General features: G+C 35.9%; 1 protein-coding gene across 1 annotated transcript in view; it reads right to left on the reverse strand.

The window, feature by feature from the left end:
• The window catches only part of LOC149167905 (uncharacterized), a 169,746-nt gene that overhangs the window by 117,133 nt on the left and 32,580 nt on the right, over positions 1–20,033 (reverse strand). The window contains exon 3 of the mRNA XM_089431613.1: positions 14,981–15,012. Coding sequence (XP_089287739.1) covers positions 14,981–15,012 — 32 coding nt within the window. The remainder of the gene's footprint in view (positions 1–14,980; positions 15,013–20,033) is intronic.

Raw genomic sequence — 20,033 nt, forward strand, 5'->3', positions numbered from 1 at the left:
GACTTGCATATATTATAGTGGGCAGTAACTCTTCGTAATATGTTTATTTACGTGAATACAAAGAATATCCAAAGTAACTTTTAAATTGATATGTATTTATCAGACATTTACTTTAGTGTTATGATATGTGTATAAGTATATATATTTTTAAACTTTATATGAAGTTGAATCCATCAATTCTTAAAACAATCACTAATGGATGGAATGAATCAACAGTGATTTAACAAATTTTTGTTGACCTTGTTTTTTTATTTTATTTTTAATATTTTTCATTTACTCATTTTACACTACATTGACGAGTTTTGTTATACCATGAGTGGAATTTATATATACAATCCTGTATAGCTTTTTAACAAAATTTATACTCAGACTATGTTCATGAAGAACTTCAAATCTGACAATTACGAGTTGTTTTTATAAATGACAACATTTTACACATATATTACTACTATAGAAAGTTTTCATGAAAAGGAAACCTAAATAAGCAAACCGAGATAATAGAATATCTTTATTGACAAGAAAAGATAAGATAAGGAAGCCAGTCACCTCGTCAATCCATATTTTATTAACTACGAAATTAGTCTCTTACACTAAATTTTTCCCTGTATCAACCTTATCTTCCTTATTCCATCTCAATATCCATTCTTTTGGACCGATCTCTATATATCTAGCATATCTCTAGCAACTGGGCAAGATAAAGAATTACCCTCATCTACGTTTTGTTTTCTGTTTTTTTTCTAATCCATTGGATAAAAGGTATCGTTAGTAAACTCAATTAGAGGATACAAGTTGCTGCAGGTCATGCTATATCTGCATATCCAATTTTAATCAATTGACTTCGGAGTTGAAAGGAATATAGAAGATGGTATCTTTATAGTAAACTCAATTTGAAACTATGACCTTTATCTATGTCGTTGTTATTTTGTTATTTAACAACAGTTTATGTCCAATAAACCACCAACATTCTCCACTTATTACTTCCTGATGAGATAACTCAAGTTATGTGATAATTACGAAGAGACTGGGTAATTTAACAAACTTTAAAATTATTGAGTTATGTCAACAAGGGTCCTCGTGTGTATTACTTCTACATGGCATTTAGCCAGTAACTGTCGACAAGTGGTATGGCCAATAGTTGGAGTCAACGTTTGTTTGATAGTTTCCACCAATTTTATTATTAATGCTACAGGTGGAAGTTTGGAACAACCAGTATACCCACGATATGAGAAGCTATCTGAACTAGAAGTTGAAATTAATAATTATAGCAGTTAAGAACAATGAATTTCAATTTAAAACAGTGTGTTATTGTTAATATTATACTTTTTCTTCAAAGATTTCGCTTAGTCATAACCTGATTGGGATACTTCCATATCAAAAGAAGTAATCACAAGATATATTTGAAGAGCTGTATTATTTGAAGAGTTTAATATGATCAGGTTAACGATACAAGTTAACCACATTCTCTGAGAACAAAGAGAGCAAAGAAAACCTCTTTGTGGATGACGTTGTCATTCTTGTAGTTTGAATTGTTTGCATATTGAAGCTTGCCACTATTGTTGCCTTCTTGAGTCACTGTCCCTTTAGTTTCTTGCCACCTTCCCCCTCATCTCAATTTCCGTGGCCATTAGAACATAAATGTTAGCCATAAGGCATATTTGATTCTAAATTTGAGTCTTTCTATGGAAATGTACAAAGTTGTTTATTTTAAATGAAATCAAGTCTTCTTTAGGGTGTTCTTGATAAGGTAACCATTATTGAATTATATTCACTGCAAATAGGTTGTAGCGCCATGCCTATGGACATGATAATTGGGGCATGTGCCTTCACATGCATGCATGGTAACTGATGTTTTGAAGCATATATTCCCTTGTATTGCGTGTGATACATGTATTATAACAGATGTGGTGAAGTCAAGGCCTTTACTGGTAATAAAGGAATTCTTTTCAACTCGAAATGAGTAAAATTATTTGATAATGGTTTAGTTACCGATTCTGCGGTGTAATTGATAACCAGGTTAAATTATTTTCGAATTCAATTCATCATTGATTAGTTGTGCCTAGAATCCAAGGCAATTCTCGGTGTCCACGAAGTAATTACAAACGAAATCCTGAAGGATTTTACCAAGGGTTGATTAAAAATGGGTCAAACGATCCAAATCTTGTAACAACAATTGAATTTAGTAATAGCACTAGAGTTTGATTCATTATCTCGATTTGATTCAGTAAGTCTATTCTTGAAGAAAATGCACCAGGAGTACATAGCCCCACTTGGTTTCCTTTTCTTGTTAACAGTTGATCCATAAGTTCAGTTTGATCACTTCTATTATGATTATTTACCTTCTCAAGCCATGCATTTGATTATGGAACTAATTTAGTTGGTTGTTATTTTATCCTAGACCCACTGCCTATTATTTAACCAGCGGGTTTTGATACTGTCCAATATTGTTCAGATAATGATTACAATTTCCATTCCCGCTTTGCATTGGAAAATTTATTAAAATGTCTATAGACCAAATGTATTTACATGTACATTAGGTATTCCCCACCACGTATTGTTTTCAACATAGTTATATGAAGGATTTCTATAAATAAATAGTTTCATATTCAAGCAGTCGAAATCGATTTCCTTCACCAATAGATTTCTCATTCATCTGAATATCGTGTGAAGTGTTGATTTGATAGAGGAACCTGTCAATCTTTACTAGATCAAACTAATATTGGAAGCAACCTAAGTCATGATTGCAGGCCTGTAGAAGTTATTGTCCTATCAAAGAGGATTTAACTCAGAGCATATCTAAGTGTTTGTTTTGTATGCATACACAGTTATGAAAAATTTGATCATGGACCTGTGATATAATTTCTCTTACTTTGTATTTAGTCTATCTATTACAGCCGAGGAAGCCCTCATCCTCAACCTTAGGGCCGCAAAAGCTTTCAAGATAAAAATAATCAAGGTCGAGCTCAATTGATTTTTCACCAAGTCGACGTCAATTGAACCAAAGATGAAAAGCAATGGATTTATTCTGCTCATTCACGTTTGTGGGAATTTATCTACCTTTCTCACTAATGGTGGCCAGATTGAAGCAATTGAGTATTGGAGAAGGTTAAAGGAGACGTAATTTTAGACACAGGTTGTTAAACAACGCAGCCTAAGGGCAAACTAAAGGCTTTGAAAATTTAAAACAAACAAAAAATCCCTTTACTGTTTTGGTAGATTTCTGATGGGTTTTTTTTTTCTAAATCAGATTTGTCCTTGGGAGGCAGCGAAACTAAGATGATAAGAGACCCTTGCGCAAAGCACATTGGCATGACAATGAACAAGGAATTCTTTGTAACAAAAGGAATAAAAGGGCTACATGGATCAGATAAGAAAACAAACAACTCCGAGAAATTAAAATGAGTGAACAGGTAATCTTCAAGCTGTGTCTTCCTAGGTATAAGCCAAGGAGAAGCTCATTTACAAAGGAGGAAAAGCCTGAAGAGAAACCCCTTCCAGGTGTTAGAAGGATATTTTAATCCACTCTACTCAAATTCAAAGGATCCATAGGTTCTAGAGCCTAAACCTAGGCTCTGATACCAAGTTTAGGGACCTTCCCTATGACACCAATTTTTTAATTTATTTACAAATCAGACTCAAGATAATAGCAACAAGTTACTAGATACAGGAACCCATGCTAGTATTTATATAACCCATAAGTAATGCAGTTTAAGTTTTGTGTTGCAAATACAAGCAAATAAATATTTTCATTTTAAACTAATTATTCGCTAGCAACATCCATTACGAAGGTCACATAGTAATTAAAAACACAACAACATTGGAAACACATAGATATTAAGGTACATACATCAATAGTCCATAATTTATAATTCAGCCATCATATCAATTACTTTTATGTTGGAATTTCTAAGTCTAACTGTTAGAAACCCTTCATGTACTTTTCTGATTTATTTCTGCCTACTTGTTCTGATTAATTAATAAGTTATTTACCACGTAAATGCTAAAAATAAATACAAGTACATGCTCAACACATCACAGATCATCAACTGAAGGAAACAAAAAACAAGCACACAAGTGACACCATTGTTTTTGGACTAATGTCCCCGGAAAAACCCAATGCGGGAAAACGGATGCAGCCATTTGAGGGTTTGTATTATTAAACAGTTTCAGAATACAATCTGGGTGCCAAACCTGGCTCACCCAATAGAGAATAATCTCGGCAGTAGTACCTCTCCTTCGAAGACAGATATTCCGACTGAAACCTCAGATAAACACTCTGATAGCTCCCAGCTCCAATCTACCCCAGGAAAACCCCAACGTCAACCTCTAGGGACTGTGTCAGCCCTTTCTGGCCCAGCGTCGACCTAGCTCATCTTGTGTCAGCCTCTGAAGGCACTGCGTCAACCCTTAGAGCCTCTGTGTCACCCACCCTAACTCTCTGAGGGACGGTGCAACTCCTGGCTAGCTCTGCGTGAACCTATGGCTCCTTTGCATCCCTCTCTCCCGGCTCCTGCGTTAATCCTCTCGGTACTATCTTTGCCTCTCTGCTTTTGTATTCACTACCCCTCAACTGCAACTCTGATCACTCTTTCGACTTCCTCAACAAACCCTACCCCAGAAAATCGAAATCTTAATCAACTCGGTGTGTTCTCCAAGTGACCCTCAAGCCTCCTCTTATAATTTTCTCGTTGACAATTCAACGGCCGAGATTAAGTCCTTAATCAACGGCTAAGATTAACTCTGGCTTGATTCATGACTTTTGGACCCTTCTAACACAGTTTTATATTAATTCACATTAATATTTTATTTTCCCTAAGTTTAGACTTGGGACTCCATTAAAAATATTAATTATTTTAATATCTCCCAAACTGTTTAGAATCTGCCCAAACCATTTCTAGGTATTGGAGATCTCATGTGCTTTAGCCTCTCCACCAATTTTTGTGGCTAGAGCACATTCGATGCTACCCCAAATCAACATTTTACAACCTGGTAATTACTAATTATATATACAACAATAATAATGTAATAGAACTTTATGAAAATATGAGGTATTGTTCACCGAAGGAGTAGAGACTCGATCTTGGTTTTGTTGTTGCTTGCACTCCCTTGTTGTTTTCCTCGTTCACATGTGAAAGATGATGTGTCCCTACCGAATATTGTTGACTCATTGGTTGACCTCCCAGCCTACTCCTTGGGTAACCTTCTTCCCCACAGGCCACCGTTTTGCAATGGGGTTCTAAAGTAGAAGAAGAATACTAGCCGATGGAGGAGAGCACTCCTAGCTCAAGAGTTCCCTCCCTAATGACACCTCACCAAACTCACTATAGGCTCCATAGTCACTCACTATAGCATTATGCAATCCATCCAACAATAAGGCAAAAAGTCCTCCTTTTCTCATAACTTACACCTTTTATAGGAGGCTTCATAGGTGACACTTGGCACTTCATACAAAAATAATTATTTTTATTAATCTAAAAGTTTGAATATTCACCCACCCATATGTTAGCCTCTCACCAAGGCTCTCCTAAATTATTTACCTAAATTTGTATTCAAAAATAATATTTTTCTTCACCTCAACATGACTCCCTATTTCTTCTCCTAGTTGTCTCTTGATCCCCCTTTTATACTCCTTATTTTGTGTTCATTACTGAAGTCAACTGGTAGGTCTCAAATTTGGTCCCCCAACTACACCCTAGTTTAACTCAAATTGACTCTTAGATGGAGATCCTTGTGTTGATTCTTGCCACATGGAGGTTCTTTAATTTCATTCACCACCCTCTTTTCTTAATGAGGTTAAACTATTCTAGGATTAATGTTTCTAATTAACTCTATGTCCCTTTCCCCCCTTTGCTTATTAAAACCTTACATACTTTGGAGTTACTTTATATGCACATTATCTACCTAATATTTTCCAAACATGGGAAGGGTAGAGTTCTCAATTGGTCCAATCTTTTATTTCTTCCTATTCTCCCTTTATCCCAAGGTTTACTCTTGATTTAGTTAACTTGGTTCTAAAATCTCACTTACTTCATTATGTGAATTAGTATGATTACCATATCTTAATTATATTTCAGTAGTTTCTTCTTAATGCCAAGGGTGCCAAGTCGATCGTGCCCTTCAAGAACTTCCCTTTGAAGTTCCAAGGGTGCCAAGTCAATCGTACCCTTCATGAACTTCCCTTTGAAGTTCCAAGGGTGCCACGCCAACCAGTTTCTTCTTGATGCCAAGGATGCTAAGTCGGTTGCGCCCTTTAAGAACTTACCTTTGAAGTTCCAAGGGTGACACACCAATCAGTTTCTTCTTGATGCCAGGGTGCTAAGTCGGTCATGCCCTTCATGAACTTCCCTTTGAAGTTCTAAGGGTGCCAAGTCAATCGTGCCCTTCATGAACTTCCCTTTGAAGTTCCAAGGGTGCCAAGTCGATCGTACCCTTCATGAACTTCCCTTTAAGTTCCAAGGGTGCCACGCCAATCAGTTTCTTCTTGATGCCAAGGGTGCTAAGTCGGTCGCGCCCTTTAAGAACTTACCTTTGAAGTTCCAAGGGTGCCACACCAATCAGTTTCTTCTTGATGCCAGGGTGCTAAGTCGGTCATGCCCTTCAAGAACTTCCCTTTGAAGTTCCAAGGGTGCCACCCCACTTGCCCTTCAAGCATCCAGTGAGTACGAGGGGAAAAACTAGGTGCAATGATGGAGATCGCTATCCTCTCCTATGCCACCCTCTATAGTGAGACTAATGGTGTTGGGGATCAAGGAATTCGCCTTGATGCGCTCCCCCCAATAAAATCCTCGTGAGCAACCCAATCTACAGTCTGCCGCCACGCATCGTGATCTTCAAAGCGATGTATCCCAACACCTTTCAACCAAAGTCACAACGGGAGTGCTAGCGGGTGAAATCAAGGACATTGTCCCACCCCTCCCATGAAGTTTCATCTATTTGGATTTTGTACAGCCCCATCACCCATGTGTGAGTCATTCGGCCAACCTACTAACTTGTGCCTGCAACCACTGACATGACATTAGAATCACAGCAGAACATTAACTTGAACTTTAATTTTTTAGACAACATTATGCAATTCAATCAAAATAGAGATTGTCAACTCATCACATGCAAGTGCATCCGGGTGGCCTCCTACCACACTCAATAATCATCAGTAATATTTGTTCATAATTTTAGTCACTGATATAATTGCGTATGCTAAATCATCACCATGACAAAATCATCACTAATTGTAAGCAAGAAGCTAGTGTAAAAAAAACAACATAATGAAACCATTGTATGATTGGACATAGTCATCAAACAAGTCCATCACAGCCATTATCATCATGACATCAAACTGGCATATCACAATTATTATCACCTCCACTAATAGTAAAAGTCAAATAACCGGATCTTCAACTAGAGTTCCTCAAGGAATAATGTATGATTCCAAAGACTATATCTAGAAAAATGTAATGTCATGGTCAGCCAACCAGAGCAAGGCACTACAACATGCATGTGTGTCGAGGTGATCTCTTGCCACAAACAATTTTCAGTAGTATCTAATCCCAAACTAGTCATCCAAGTTTATGCACATGATACAACATAATCAAGTTCTTCAACAGCGATATGTAACATAAGCATCAACATAATGCAGATTGAAATCGAATATATGAATACACATCATAATCATCACCCCATGGGTTTATAATAGTAAAATAATCACCGAATCATCAACCCTGATGTCCTCAAAAATAAAATAGAATCCATAGAATCTTCCTCAATAGTCCAAGTAAGATAGAAGTGTTAGTTTCATAATCAAGGTAAAATAGGGCGTTACACTGACCATGCTTCTTTTGGAATCGAATTTAACACCACTTTTGTAGGACATTGGTGTATATTGTTTTGTGTACTGCTTCAGCCCAAAACTCATTTCTAAGAGACTTAGATTTTAACACGCTCCTAGCCAGTTCAACTATGGTCCTATTTTTCCTTTCTGCAACTCCATTTTGTTGAGGAGAGTATGAATTGGTAAACTCAAGCTTTATTCCATTCTGCTTGCAATAATTCGAAAATTCATTTGACTTGTATTCTCCCCCAATATATGTTCTTAGGGTGAGAATTTTCAGGCCACTTTGCTTTTCAACTAAAGCCTTAAACTCAAGAAAATGAGGAAACAATTCAAACTTCTGCAAAAAATACACCCATGTCTTCAGAGAATAATCATCAATGAAAGTGAGAAAATAACATGCCTTTCCAAGGGAGACAATATGTATTGGACAACACAAATCTGAATGCACCAACGCTAGACGTTCTCTATCTTTCCATGTTCTCTTTGAGAAATTTTCGCTGTGTTGTTTCCCAAAAATACACCCTTCACATACTTCATCATCCATCTTGGTATAAGGAAGACCATTAACCATGTTCTGCTTCCTTAGCAGCACCAAACTCTGAAAATTTAGATGTTCCATCCTTAAATGCCAAAGCTTATTGTTTGCTTCCTTTGTCGCATTCAAACTCTATAAATTACTTGAATCAAAGGAGAGCTTGAAAATTTTGTCTTCGGTCATTTCGCCTCTTGCTACAATTGCATTTTGATTCAACTTATCCATGATTAAGCACTCTTTATTATTAAATACTAACTTGTAGTTTTGCTCGATCATCTGTCCTACAGAAAGTAGGTTCTTCTTTAATGTTAGTGTCAACAAAGTATCCTCAATTAACTTCTTCTTTCCATGCAATGCTAGTATTGCAACTACGACTTTCCCTTTCACTTCAGAAACACTATCATCACCAAATATAACTTTACTAGAATAGTTGTCATTAATTTTGGTAAACAACTCTTCTTGAGATGTCATATGAGTTGAACATCCCGAATCAATATACCATGCTTCACTTTCTTCACTATGTGCCATCAAACTTGAGATGAATAACTTCTCATTCCTAGTTTCTTCAACAACTGTATTGGCACCCTTATGCTCCATATCTCGCATTTTTGCATAACAATCTCTTTCAAGATGGCCAAATTTTTGACAATAATAACATTGTGATCCTCCACTTCTTCCTCCATTTTTGCCTCCATCTCTTCCTCGTCCTCTGCCACGAGATCCATCTCTGCCTCTTCCTCTGAACTAACTAGGCATCCTTCCTTTGCCTCTCGAAGGAGATGCATTTCCTTGTGAATTTTGTTAATTTCTATTTTGATTCTGATTCTGATATTGACCCTGCGCCTTCCTCTTCCTCTATGCTTTGCAGAAAAAGCATGTTCCACTTGCTCAGATGGTTGATTTTCTTCAACAGTTAACAAGAATCCACTCAATTCATCAATTTCCATTGTTTTTAAGTCTTTCAAAACCATTATATTGGTGGTGACCATCTGAAACTTAGGCAAAACACTTCTTAAAATCTTCTCAATCAGCGTTCTTTCTAGAACATCTTCACCTAAGGACCTCATCTGAGTAACAAGATCTTCATTTTGGTGATGTAATAATGAATCATTCATTACTTTGCATATGGGCATTTTCAAAATTCCTCCTTAATGTTTTCAAATTAGCTACAACCACGCCTTCATATGTGTTCTTTAAGATATCCCATGCTTCCTTAGATTATACTACATCATTGATTCTTGGAAATATAGATTCTTCAACAGCGCTCCCTATAAGTGAAAGTGTTTCATTATCTTTCTTAATAATTTCTTAAGAGATTTCTTATCACCATCACTCAATGCTTTGAATTCACCAGGAGAAGGCATTGTATATCCTTTAGTTACAAGTTCCCATAAATATTTAGTAATAAATATAGGTTGCATGCATTTTCTCCAATAAAAATAGTTTGTACCAACAAGTTTAGGCAACACAATAGTGCTTGTCACCATGAGGAGAGTAAGAGAGAGATAAATGCACAAAAAAACACAATGTGTCCCAATTCGACCCGGGTCTAGAACCAAAGTCCCAAAAATTGGGACTCAACCACCACCACAAAATTATCCTTTATTAATTTGAGGGTACAATAAATGTGCCTCAACACAATTCAAGAAGGTATAAACCCTTTACAAAAATATTTATGCCCAAATATATGTCAAATAAAGAGAGAATATAATATCATATACAACTCAAATTTCACTAACTCTCTCTCATAGCACTCATTCTCTCTCCAAACATTCTCCAATAACTCATAAATATTATTTCCAAATACAAATACAACCTTAATACGAAGAACCCACTAATTCTCTCCCATGATCAAAGCATGTTCTCCCCACTAATACTCTCTCCTGACATTCTCAATAAGAGACAAGCATATGTTTCCCATGGTTGGTGAGAAAATATTTCAATTTATGTGCTCTTATTCCCAGACACTAATTCTCGCTCATACAATATTAAATTAAAAAATCATTTGTCCTTTTCTCTTACACAAAAAACATTTTTGTCTTTTATAAATCCTTTAAGAAACTTTTAATTATTAACTTATGTTGATTCCAAGATTCCACCCTTTGAAATTTATTCACTCCACGATGTGAATGAAATAAGACTCTAAGCACATTCTATATGCATGTCGCCATGATAGCTTCACAAATTTGCAGATCCATTTGACTCCTTAGCTCGCAACCACTGCACACTTCACTACTGGCCCTACAGCTTCAACTTGCGCTACTCTGATATGCACAGGTTCAACAAACTTCCATGCAGGTAAAAAAAAATGTGTGCATTGATTTCTTATCTACGCGGGGCAAAAAAAAAAATACAGACACATTGTGATTTCTTAACACAATGCACATTGGCCACTCCACGCAACATGCATGTCTCCACGCTACAAACACATTTTGATTTCTTAACACAATGCACATTGGCCACTCCACGCAACATGCATGTCTCCACGCTCCACGCAAGCCTTCAATGCACCGGTACGCATGCAAGATCTTTCACGCAACACATTCAGTCCAATCCTTTGCGCAACAGCTCACGTTGATTTCCCTGGGAGCTCCACGCTCGCTCACACACTGCTTGCTTTGGTTGTTCACACAGAGATTACAACATTCACAATGTCTGACTTCTCTAGCATTCACACAATCTACAAGTTCACACAAATTTCAAGTTCACAAATTTCTCATACTCTTTGGCAATGGCTCTGATACCAAATGAAGAATCACACCAGCAAAACAAATAACAGAGCAAAATCATTTAACTATAATGCACATAGGCTCACAAAATTTTCATTATCAATGGCATATATTTATACATGAGGAGAGGTCTGCCATCTCCTATAATCTCTCAGTCATTTCCTATAATCTCTCAACAATCACTCCACAAATCTCTCATCAGTCATTCCACTAATCTCTCCACAAATTTCTCTCTAAAAATAACAACTTTAATAGTTATAACAAATAATCATTATTCTAACCAAGTTGACAAGATTATCGTAGAAAAAAACAAAGAAGTTTCTCACCTCAAGGACCACAATGAAAAATTAATAACGCAAATTACAAATCTTACGAAGGACAAAAAGTGCTTGGAAAACAAGGTACAACAATTTATCGAGAAGGAAGCATCAAAATCTTCAAATGTGGAAATTCAATTTGAAGAAAAGGGAACAAATACAAATCCCATTAACCTCACAGTTCAGACAAGTCCAAACTTGATTGAAGCCAAAGCATACTCAAATGTTGCAGTTTAGAAGATGAAAATTCCAAGTGAAGATTTGGTAACCAACTCAACAACATCAGCACCTCAAGTAAATCGGGAAATTACTAAAAGCATGATGAGGGAAAATCAAGTCACAAGAAATCCTTATCGACATCCTCATCATAAAAGCAGAGACCTTAATCAGTCAATGTGTCAACATCATATAGAAAGGAAACAATGGACTTATGTTCTAAGGATTATTGATGTCAGCACAATTCAATCTTATGATAAAAATTCATCCAAGTATCCAATAACCACAAGATTGATTTATAATGGTCAACTCTCTTCTCAATTCAACAATATTGTTCATCACTTAGAGGATCCTATCATCTTGTATCATCGAAGATGGAAACTTGAAGAATTCTGAAAGATGTGAATAGAATACAAGACAAAAAGATAGACGACACACCTTTTCAACAATAAGCTTTGAAGACAAAGCTTTTCTGGAAAGAAAGGCAATGTTATGAATATAATATATAAAAAAAATACAAATAATAATAATCATAGCAATGATTAATTAAACAATAATTAGTTATTGAAGAGACATGTCCCAAAGGACATGACTATCCATGTAGGCGCACCTTGCCTAGTATATAAGCAAAGCCTTCATTTGTAACCAGCCATATTCTTCATTCATACATTTATACAATATAATTTTTTATTCGTAAATGGATTCTTTTATTGTATTCCAAATATCTTGGACTCTTCGGCGTGCATAAAGGAATTTTGCTCATTACAAATTATCTTTCTTTGAAGTTTGTTTTCTTCATTCTTATTTTGTTGGCTACATAAGATTACAGGTAGTGATGTTTTTTCCCAATGTTTCATCATGGTTTGAATCTACACTATTTGTTACAGTGATTTCATCATCTCCGTTATGTACTACCACTTGCTTTACATTCATTATTTTATAGTAGCGCAATGACATGTTTTCACATCTATGTCCTAGCGTCCACTTTTTTCCACACTAACAATTGTTTTCCTTTTCCTTCTCTTTGATTCACTACCAAATGTTTCTGAGTCCTTCCCAACTTCATAGGTATATAATTTCTTATAGTTGCATCAATGGCCTAGCAAAGATTTGTCTCCACAATATCTAGATTTCTTTACCCCTTTCTTATTTGGCTGTTGCGGCCGATTTTCATCTTCATTGGTGAATGATGGCCTATTGAACTTGTTCTTTTGTCCAATGGGGATTGTCACATGTCTAACATCCTCAATAGCTTTAAGGTTCCATAGTTTTATTTCACTATGGATGTAATCCTTCAACCCAAAAATATATAATTTTAGCAATTGTTCAGTGAATCCACTTTGTCTTGTCGTCAAAACTTCACATTCGTGTGTATAATCATTTACACTTCCTTTTTTATCAAGATGTATGAATTCATTATACAAGTCATCATCTTCCTCGTCATGGAACCCTTTTAATAAGGTCGTCGTGAAACTTATGAAACGAATAAACATCACGGTTTTTGGTCCACCATAGAAACCAAGCATATGCTTCCCCTTCTAAATTGTTGAAGGCTGTCATTATTTTCTCTTTCACCCAGTGGGGGATTTGATTCAAAAATACCCCCCAGTTTGTTGACCCAGATGACTACTCCTCTATGGTCCTCATCATACATCGGTAATTCTTTTGATTATCTCTATCTGGACCTCTTGTGTGATACTGCCTGAAAATTTATTTCTGGTGCTTCTTGATGTCCTTGATCATTTGTGTTTTGTGATTCTTGACTTGGTGTTTTTTTTTTCATTTTTCTGTAGGCAAAGGGTTCTACAAATTATGTGTCTACCCTTTCGATTAGCTGGTCAATTCTTTCACCATGGGTTAAGTGTCCTTGTTTCGTCCTTGTCATTTCTCATTCTTAATGTAGTTTGCCAACAATTCTAGGCTTCCACTATCAAGTTATCAATTTTGTCTTCTTTTTCTATTAATTTATTGTTTTTATCTATTAACACTTTTTGTCCATCTCCCAACTCTTTTGTCCTCTCAATTCTTTTTTCTTCTCCCAACTCTTTTGGTGTCTTCTCAATGTTACCAAGACAATGTCTTATGCTATTGACCTCATCTCTCTATCATTTAACTTCTGCAAGTACTTCTTCATTCTTTTTCTTACTCGATTCTGTTTTCTTTTTTCACTTTATAAAGGTATATAAGTTTAGTTATAAAAAGTTACCTTTATATAGTGCATTTTTTGAGGGACCTCTTTTTTATATAAAAAGAATTTTTTTTAATATAATTTGTCAAAGGGTGAAAAAAGCAAAGAGTATGACCTTTTAACTTGTAAGTTGAAAAATACAAATAACATTGAAAAGTTTTTTTCAATACACCGTACAACCATACAGAGTTGGTTGGTCCAATGGCTCATGGAGATCACAAGGTGTATGACATTTCTACAACAACGGTGGCTACTGCAAGTATGGGGGCATCTATGGCTGCTACACAGGCAATGGCAACAACGGTTACAGCTGGTACAGCAGTGGCTACAGTGGCTACAGAGGTGACAGCAGCATACAGCAGACAGAAATCATACGATACAGATGAGGGTACAACAGCAGCTTGTGGTGAAGCCAGATTTTACTAGCTCTGATACCAAAGTAATAAACAATTTTTATTTATTACTGAAGTGATTGATATATAAATATATTTATTGATAAAGTGATTGATAAGAATGATGATGCTACAATGAGCCTCATGATGGTCTACTTATAACATTGACTAGTCAGGAGGTGAAGGGGTATGTGACCTTTGACTTTTCATTACTAATTAACTTATTATTGTTTATTATGTTATTATTATTTTTATGTTTATAACATTGCTTTAGCCATAACCACAGGATAGATTCCAAACAGATAAACTGCCTAAACATAACAGAAAGCTCCAAAGACCTACAAAGGTTTTCATTTCCACCCACTTTGGCTCATAACTTAGATTTATTCTGAACTGTCATATCCCTTGTCTCAAAAAAAAAAAAATGCACTAGCTATATGTCTCAAAAGGAAGAAATAATGAAGCTGTTCAGGGAAAATGATAGAAATTGGATTCTGGGAGTTGAAGAAAGATTCACTGTCTACTTCACAGATTCTATCAACCTATCATATAGAAGAGCAATGCAAAGTGCCATCTATAACAAGATTGAAACAAGAACATTATAAAATATGATACTTGAAATTAATAACTTCTACTGTCCTTGTTTTCCAAGAAACGATGGGATTAAACAATTTAAGCATGGTAAAAAACATATAAAATTCCCTTGAACAATATTACCAAACAATTTTCTGAAAGCATCTCTATGTAACAATAAACATGATCAGAATAAAATATGTACCTTTATGTTTCTTGAAGCACATTAATGAACAGCTGCAACCACCATATCTTATTTATCAGAATCTAATAATTCATCGAAGCAACAAAAGAAAACCAGGAACATTAGAAGCATAAACAAACCACAAAAAGCTTGATATAGAATGGCATGAGTTCTAAGGCATGCCTTAAACCACAATAATTTATACTGAAGCATGAGCTACCAGAAAAATAAACAGGTGAGGTCATAAAACAAACCGTTGCGAATTCATGGCTTGCATATATGATTAAAAATTTAAGACCTTGTGTATTGTAGATGTGCAATTAATATTTACATCAATATTTCCATGAAGAAATAGTTTACATCAGCAGGAACAGGACAGCTAGCTCTTCTAAAAGGGACTTGGAGAATTATGAGTAGAAAGCAGTTAAACTACCTCCAGACGATTTTCCGTAACCTACGAGTAAGGTTATAAACTCCTATAATCTACAAAATAACAGTTTATGTGCACTTCCTACGAGTAAGGTTATAAACTCCTATAATCTACAAAATAACAGTTTATGTGCACTTTATAATTGAGGCCTTTCCCATTAATAATTTCATCCAACTAAAAATCACTTTCTTCTTAAATATGATATAGTTTTCTTCTTAAATATAATATAGTTTATCTTTCACTAAAAAGAATCTGCAATTAAAAATAAAACCCATAGGGTTTAAAATTTTATCTTTCCTCATATAGAAATGGAAAAAAATAGCTCACAACACCAAAGGAACATAACTGACCTAGTAATGATAGTAAACAACAGAAATCCATTGGAGGAAAGCACCTATAGAAATATTTCAAGGAGATATTCTCTAACCTTTGCATGTTATCTTGTAAGCACAGCTAATTGTTGAATATCTATTTTCTTCATGTCTAATGTATGGAATGATGTTGATTCTAGGTTATGCTAATTGTGCCCTAATTTGTTGAAGATATACATAATCTAATCTAGATGATTTATTATATGTGTTACTCATATAACATGTGAATGAATTGTCCTATTGGTGAACTCTTGGTAGCTCTCCCATGAAAAATCCATTATCCATTGCATAGGTATTTGTTGAAATTTTGGTTGCTAGGGCATCAAAATCTGACCTCCTTGGAAAAAATTTTGCTGACCTATCACATTATAGACTCCACACACCAAAGAATAAAGCGCTGGCCCTCCTTTGTTGGTGATCACTTTAACTTTTATCCATAAATTTTCTCTTTTCTCTTTGCCCTAATTCGGCCCCTTTAAGGCTAAGCGACCAAGCTAGGGCTTGGTGTAAATTTCTAGGGAAGAGGAATTTCTGGAGTTGGAGAGTCTAAATGCCAAGATGATAGTGGTTGCCACAAAATCCCTCCTTTTGGTAGGAACCCACTTCAATTTTATCCATAAATTTCTTTGCCCTGGTTACTAGCCCTAAGCTAACCCTAGTTTTGGATTCAGCATCAACTTGGGGGCTTCCGGAGGGTTTTGTGTGCCTTGTTCTTGTTGAAAATTATTATTTGAAACCCTGTCTCCTCACCTAGGCATTTGACTGCCCCAACTATCAATTCATTGATCAGCCTTAGGTTTTGGTTTGCTTAAATTTGGTCTCTCTAAGGAAGGTGTATTGCCTCCTCTTGGAGCCTTGAGCCTGAAATTGTGTCTTTCCATTATAGATCTCTTTGTATCACATCACACCTCAAACCTAGAATACCTATTAGGTGACCTTCCACATACCAGAACTCCTCTAATCATTGAAAATCCGTAAAGAGAAGGAAGGTTGGGCTATGGTGACAATGGACCATTACCCCATTGTTGTCTCTTGATCTAGTTTAAGCCTAGTAAGGTATCCCTCCCCTAGGCCTACCAAATTGTGCGGCTCACACTTCAGTAGAGAGGTGCCCTTCCAAGCACCCAATCCAAATTGCAATCCTCATATTGCTTCAAACAGTATCGCAATCACCCTAGCAACAAATCATATTGACTTATATCCTTCTCAAAACTACCCTCTTCATTGAATCTCATCCCAAGGATATGGAGGTCAAATTTTCTGCACATGTGCCTCAGCAACCCACACTTTGCTCATTTTATCACGATGGACATTTCTTTTTCCAACCACTACAGTCAAACACCATGTTGTACAAATTCTCATCTTAGGGGGCATTCTTCCAACAACCAAACAGATCAATCCAATGAACAGAGCTCATGCAAATTATGATGCCCTTAACTGGAAACGGTGTGCCACAAGCAGAAATTGAGGCCAATTTCATCTCGACAAAGAGGAGATGATGAGTTTGATTGGGGATAATTTCCTCTTGACAATGAGGTAATGATGAGACATAGTCCCTCGTTCGTAGTGGACTTAGGCCAAATAAGTATTATAGTTGTATTTAACCCTTTTGTATTTTATATTTTGTATCTCACCTACCTTATTGTGAATATCTCATACATGACTTGGTCAACGATAATCTCCAACCAAACTTTTTATTTTGTATGGTAACCCTATGTGAGTACTCGCATCTTTCATGTGTATCTGTTATTATTTGCATTGTTGTTCACTACTCTTGAATCAAAACCCCTCCAATGACTCTTGATGTACATGCAAATTTATCCTTTGATGTAAATTGTAAATACATAATGCATATTCAACAAAAAGGAGAAAAAAGGAAGAATCAGTAGAATTTAAAGGGAAATGTAAAGGAAGAATTAAGTATGGGATTTTGAATCATCTATTCAAGAGTAGAAGTGGAGATCCATATCCAGAACATATGGTTGAACAAAGGGGATAAGAATAAAAAGTATTTTCACAAGTTTGCAAAGATTAGGGGTAACTTTAACTGTATCAACAATATCTCAATTGGAGAAGTGGCTCCCCTAGAAAAGGAGAAAATTAAGAGACATGTCCAATGATTTTTCACTCTTCTATCTCATGTAAACCAAGATAACTCTCGAGAGTGGGAGTAGATTCTAAGAAGAATGCCTTTGCTTGTTACTTTATTAGAATTTAGCTCTACCGAAAAAGGTCTCAGAAGAAGTGTTAAGAGAGGCAATTTTCTCTTTCAAACAAACAAGAGAAAAGGAACCAGGTTCATATGGTTTTTAAGACAATTTCTACCATGCGGCTAGGATATTATAAAGCCAGACCTATTAAAATTTAAAATAACTAAGAAATCAGGAGTTAGGAATAAACTCACAGGCCCTCTCAACTCAGTATTCATTGCACTTATCCCTAAAGACATGCATTACGCATTAAAAATCCAGTTCAAATGTTTTTGCAAAAAGGCTTACAAATTACATCTTAAATGCATTGTTCCTTCCATGATCTAAGAGGAACTAAGTATTGAAGTATGTAGCTATGGTTGGTCTTCATAATAACAAATTATTGATGTATTTTGAACAAAAAAAAATTATTATTATTATTGTCAAGCATGTTCTTCATGCTTTGTATTGGTCAAAAGAAAATTTAGGTCATATTCTTCATGGCCAAAAGAAATAAATTTGAAATTTGTCTAGTGTCATTTGTCTCACCAAGATGCCAAGTTGGCCCTCCTACCCCTTAAGTCGGCTCAGCTTCATGTTGCACTCATTCACTTGTGGATAAGACTATATATAGCCCATTCACATCCCTCATTTGGAGATCATCACACACACTCACCTCTGATCTGAAACGAAGAAGAAGAAGGATTGTTGGAGGCCAAAATCAGAAGCTAATATTCATTTCTTCTAGCCCTCACTCTAGTTAACAAGGAGGCCAAAGTCTGTTCGAATATCTGAGACATCTTCTAAAGCATGTGAAGTCATCTTTGGCACATCTTATGAGGCACGCGAAGTCTTTCTGTGGCACATATTCTGAGGCATGCGAAGTCTTTCTGTGGCACATTTTCTGTAGAACATGCAAAGTCTGAGGCACATAATTCTGTAATGATACCCAAGTTTTGTGGCTGAGATAAGAGGCCAAAATTTGGCCCTCTTTGAGACCTATGACAGACTACATCAGACCTCTTTTCTGAACGCATTTGGAAGACACCTTGTCTTGGTATGCTGGAGGGTTGACTTGGATCTTAGTGAATAGTCATCTTGCTTCTATACTGGTCAGTTTGTCTATGACTTTGATGTCTCTTGTTAAATTGATTCTATAAGGAAGGATTGTTGGGTTTTTCCCCGTGTAGCTTTTTCCAGAGTAATCTCTTGTGTTCTTTTTGTGGTTGTCTCTTCATGATCCTAATGCCATATATTGTTGATGTCATATGTATAATTGCCTAACGATGGAATAATGAGTAATAAGTGTGGAAAAATCAATATTATTAGAAGTAATTATCAGTATGGAAGACACCCTAAATATCAACATGGTATTAGAGCTAGGCTATAGGGCAGTCAAGTCCTTTGCCCTAGTTCAAGTCACAAAAAGCATTATGATGGACATAAGAACTCTGCCAAGGTCTCAAACCCGAGTTCTCTTATCAGTGGTCAAAGCCATTAGAGAGCAGATAATAGCAGCTACGGTCTGGGAGTTCCTGTGACATGTTTTCTTACCACTGTGGCACAAAAAGACAGACCTGAATCTCTGTAATAGTTCTAGAAGTGAACCTCTGTAAAAAGGCAGCAAGCATCCAGATTTTATAGTGAAGATTCAAGATCACTATGTGAAAGACCAAAACCTTAATGAAGTTGTGATCAAGACCTCTTATAGAAGGAACAAGAGCTTTGGAAAAATGGCTTTACATGGACACTAAACAAGGATACCTAAGACTTGCTCAAGAGACCAAGAGCTCGAATTACTTCAGAAATTATGTGTTACTAAATGAAAGTATTGATCTCAGAATTTAAGTTCTCTTTATGTCTCTGATGAAGCCAAATCTGATGCTAGCTTACAAGATCTCTGGTCTATACATAATATAAAGTCAAAAGTCTAGACCAAAGACAGTGCTTGGAGCCGACCTGATAAGCAGCCCGAAGAACTTTTGCTTTACCACAATACTCAAATATTGAGGACCAGTAAAGTTGAAGTATTAATCCTTATGCTCTACAATATAGGTAAGAGATCAACTATCAAAATCTGAAGA

Source organism: Pinus tabuliformis, chromosome 5_1 (assembly GCF_031772625.1).
Source record: "Pinus tabuliformis cultivar Carrire ecotype Pingquan chromosome 5_1, CPIR1, whole genome shotgun sequence".
Taxonomy (NCBI): Eukaryota; Viridiplantae; Streptophyta; class Pinopsida; order Pinales; family Pinaceae; genus Pinus; species Pinus tabuliformis.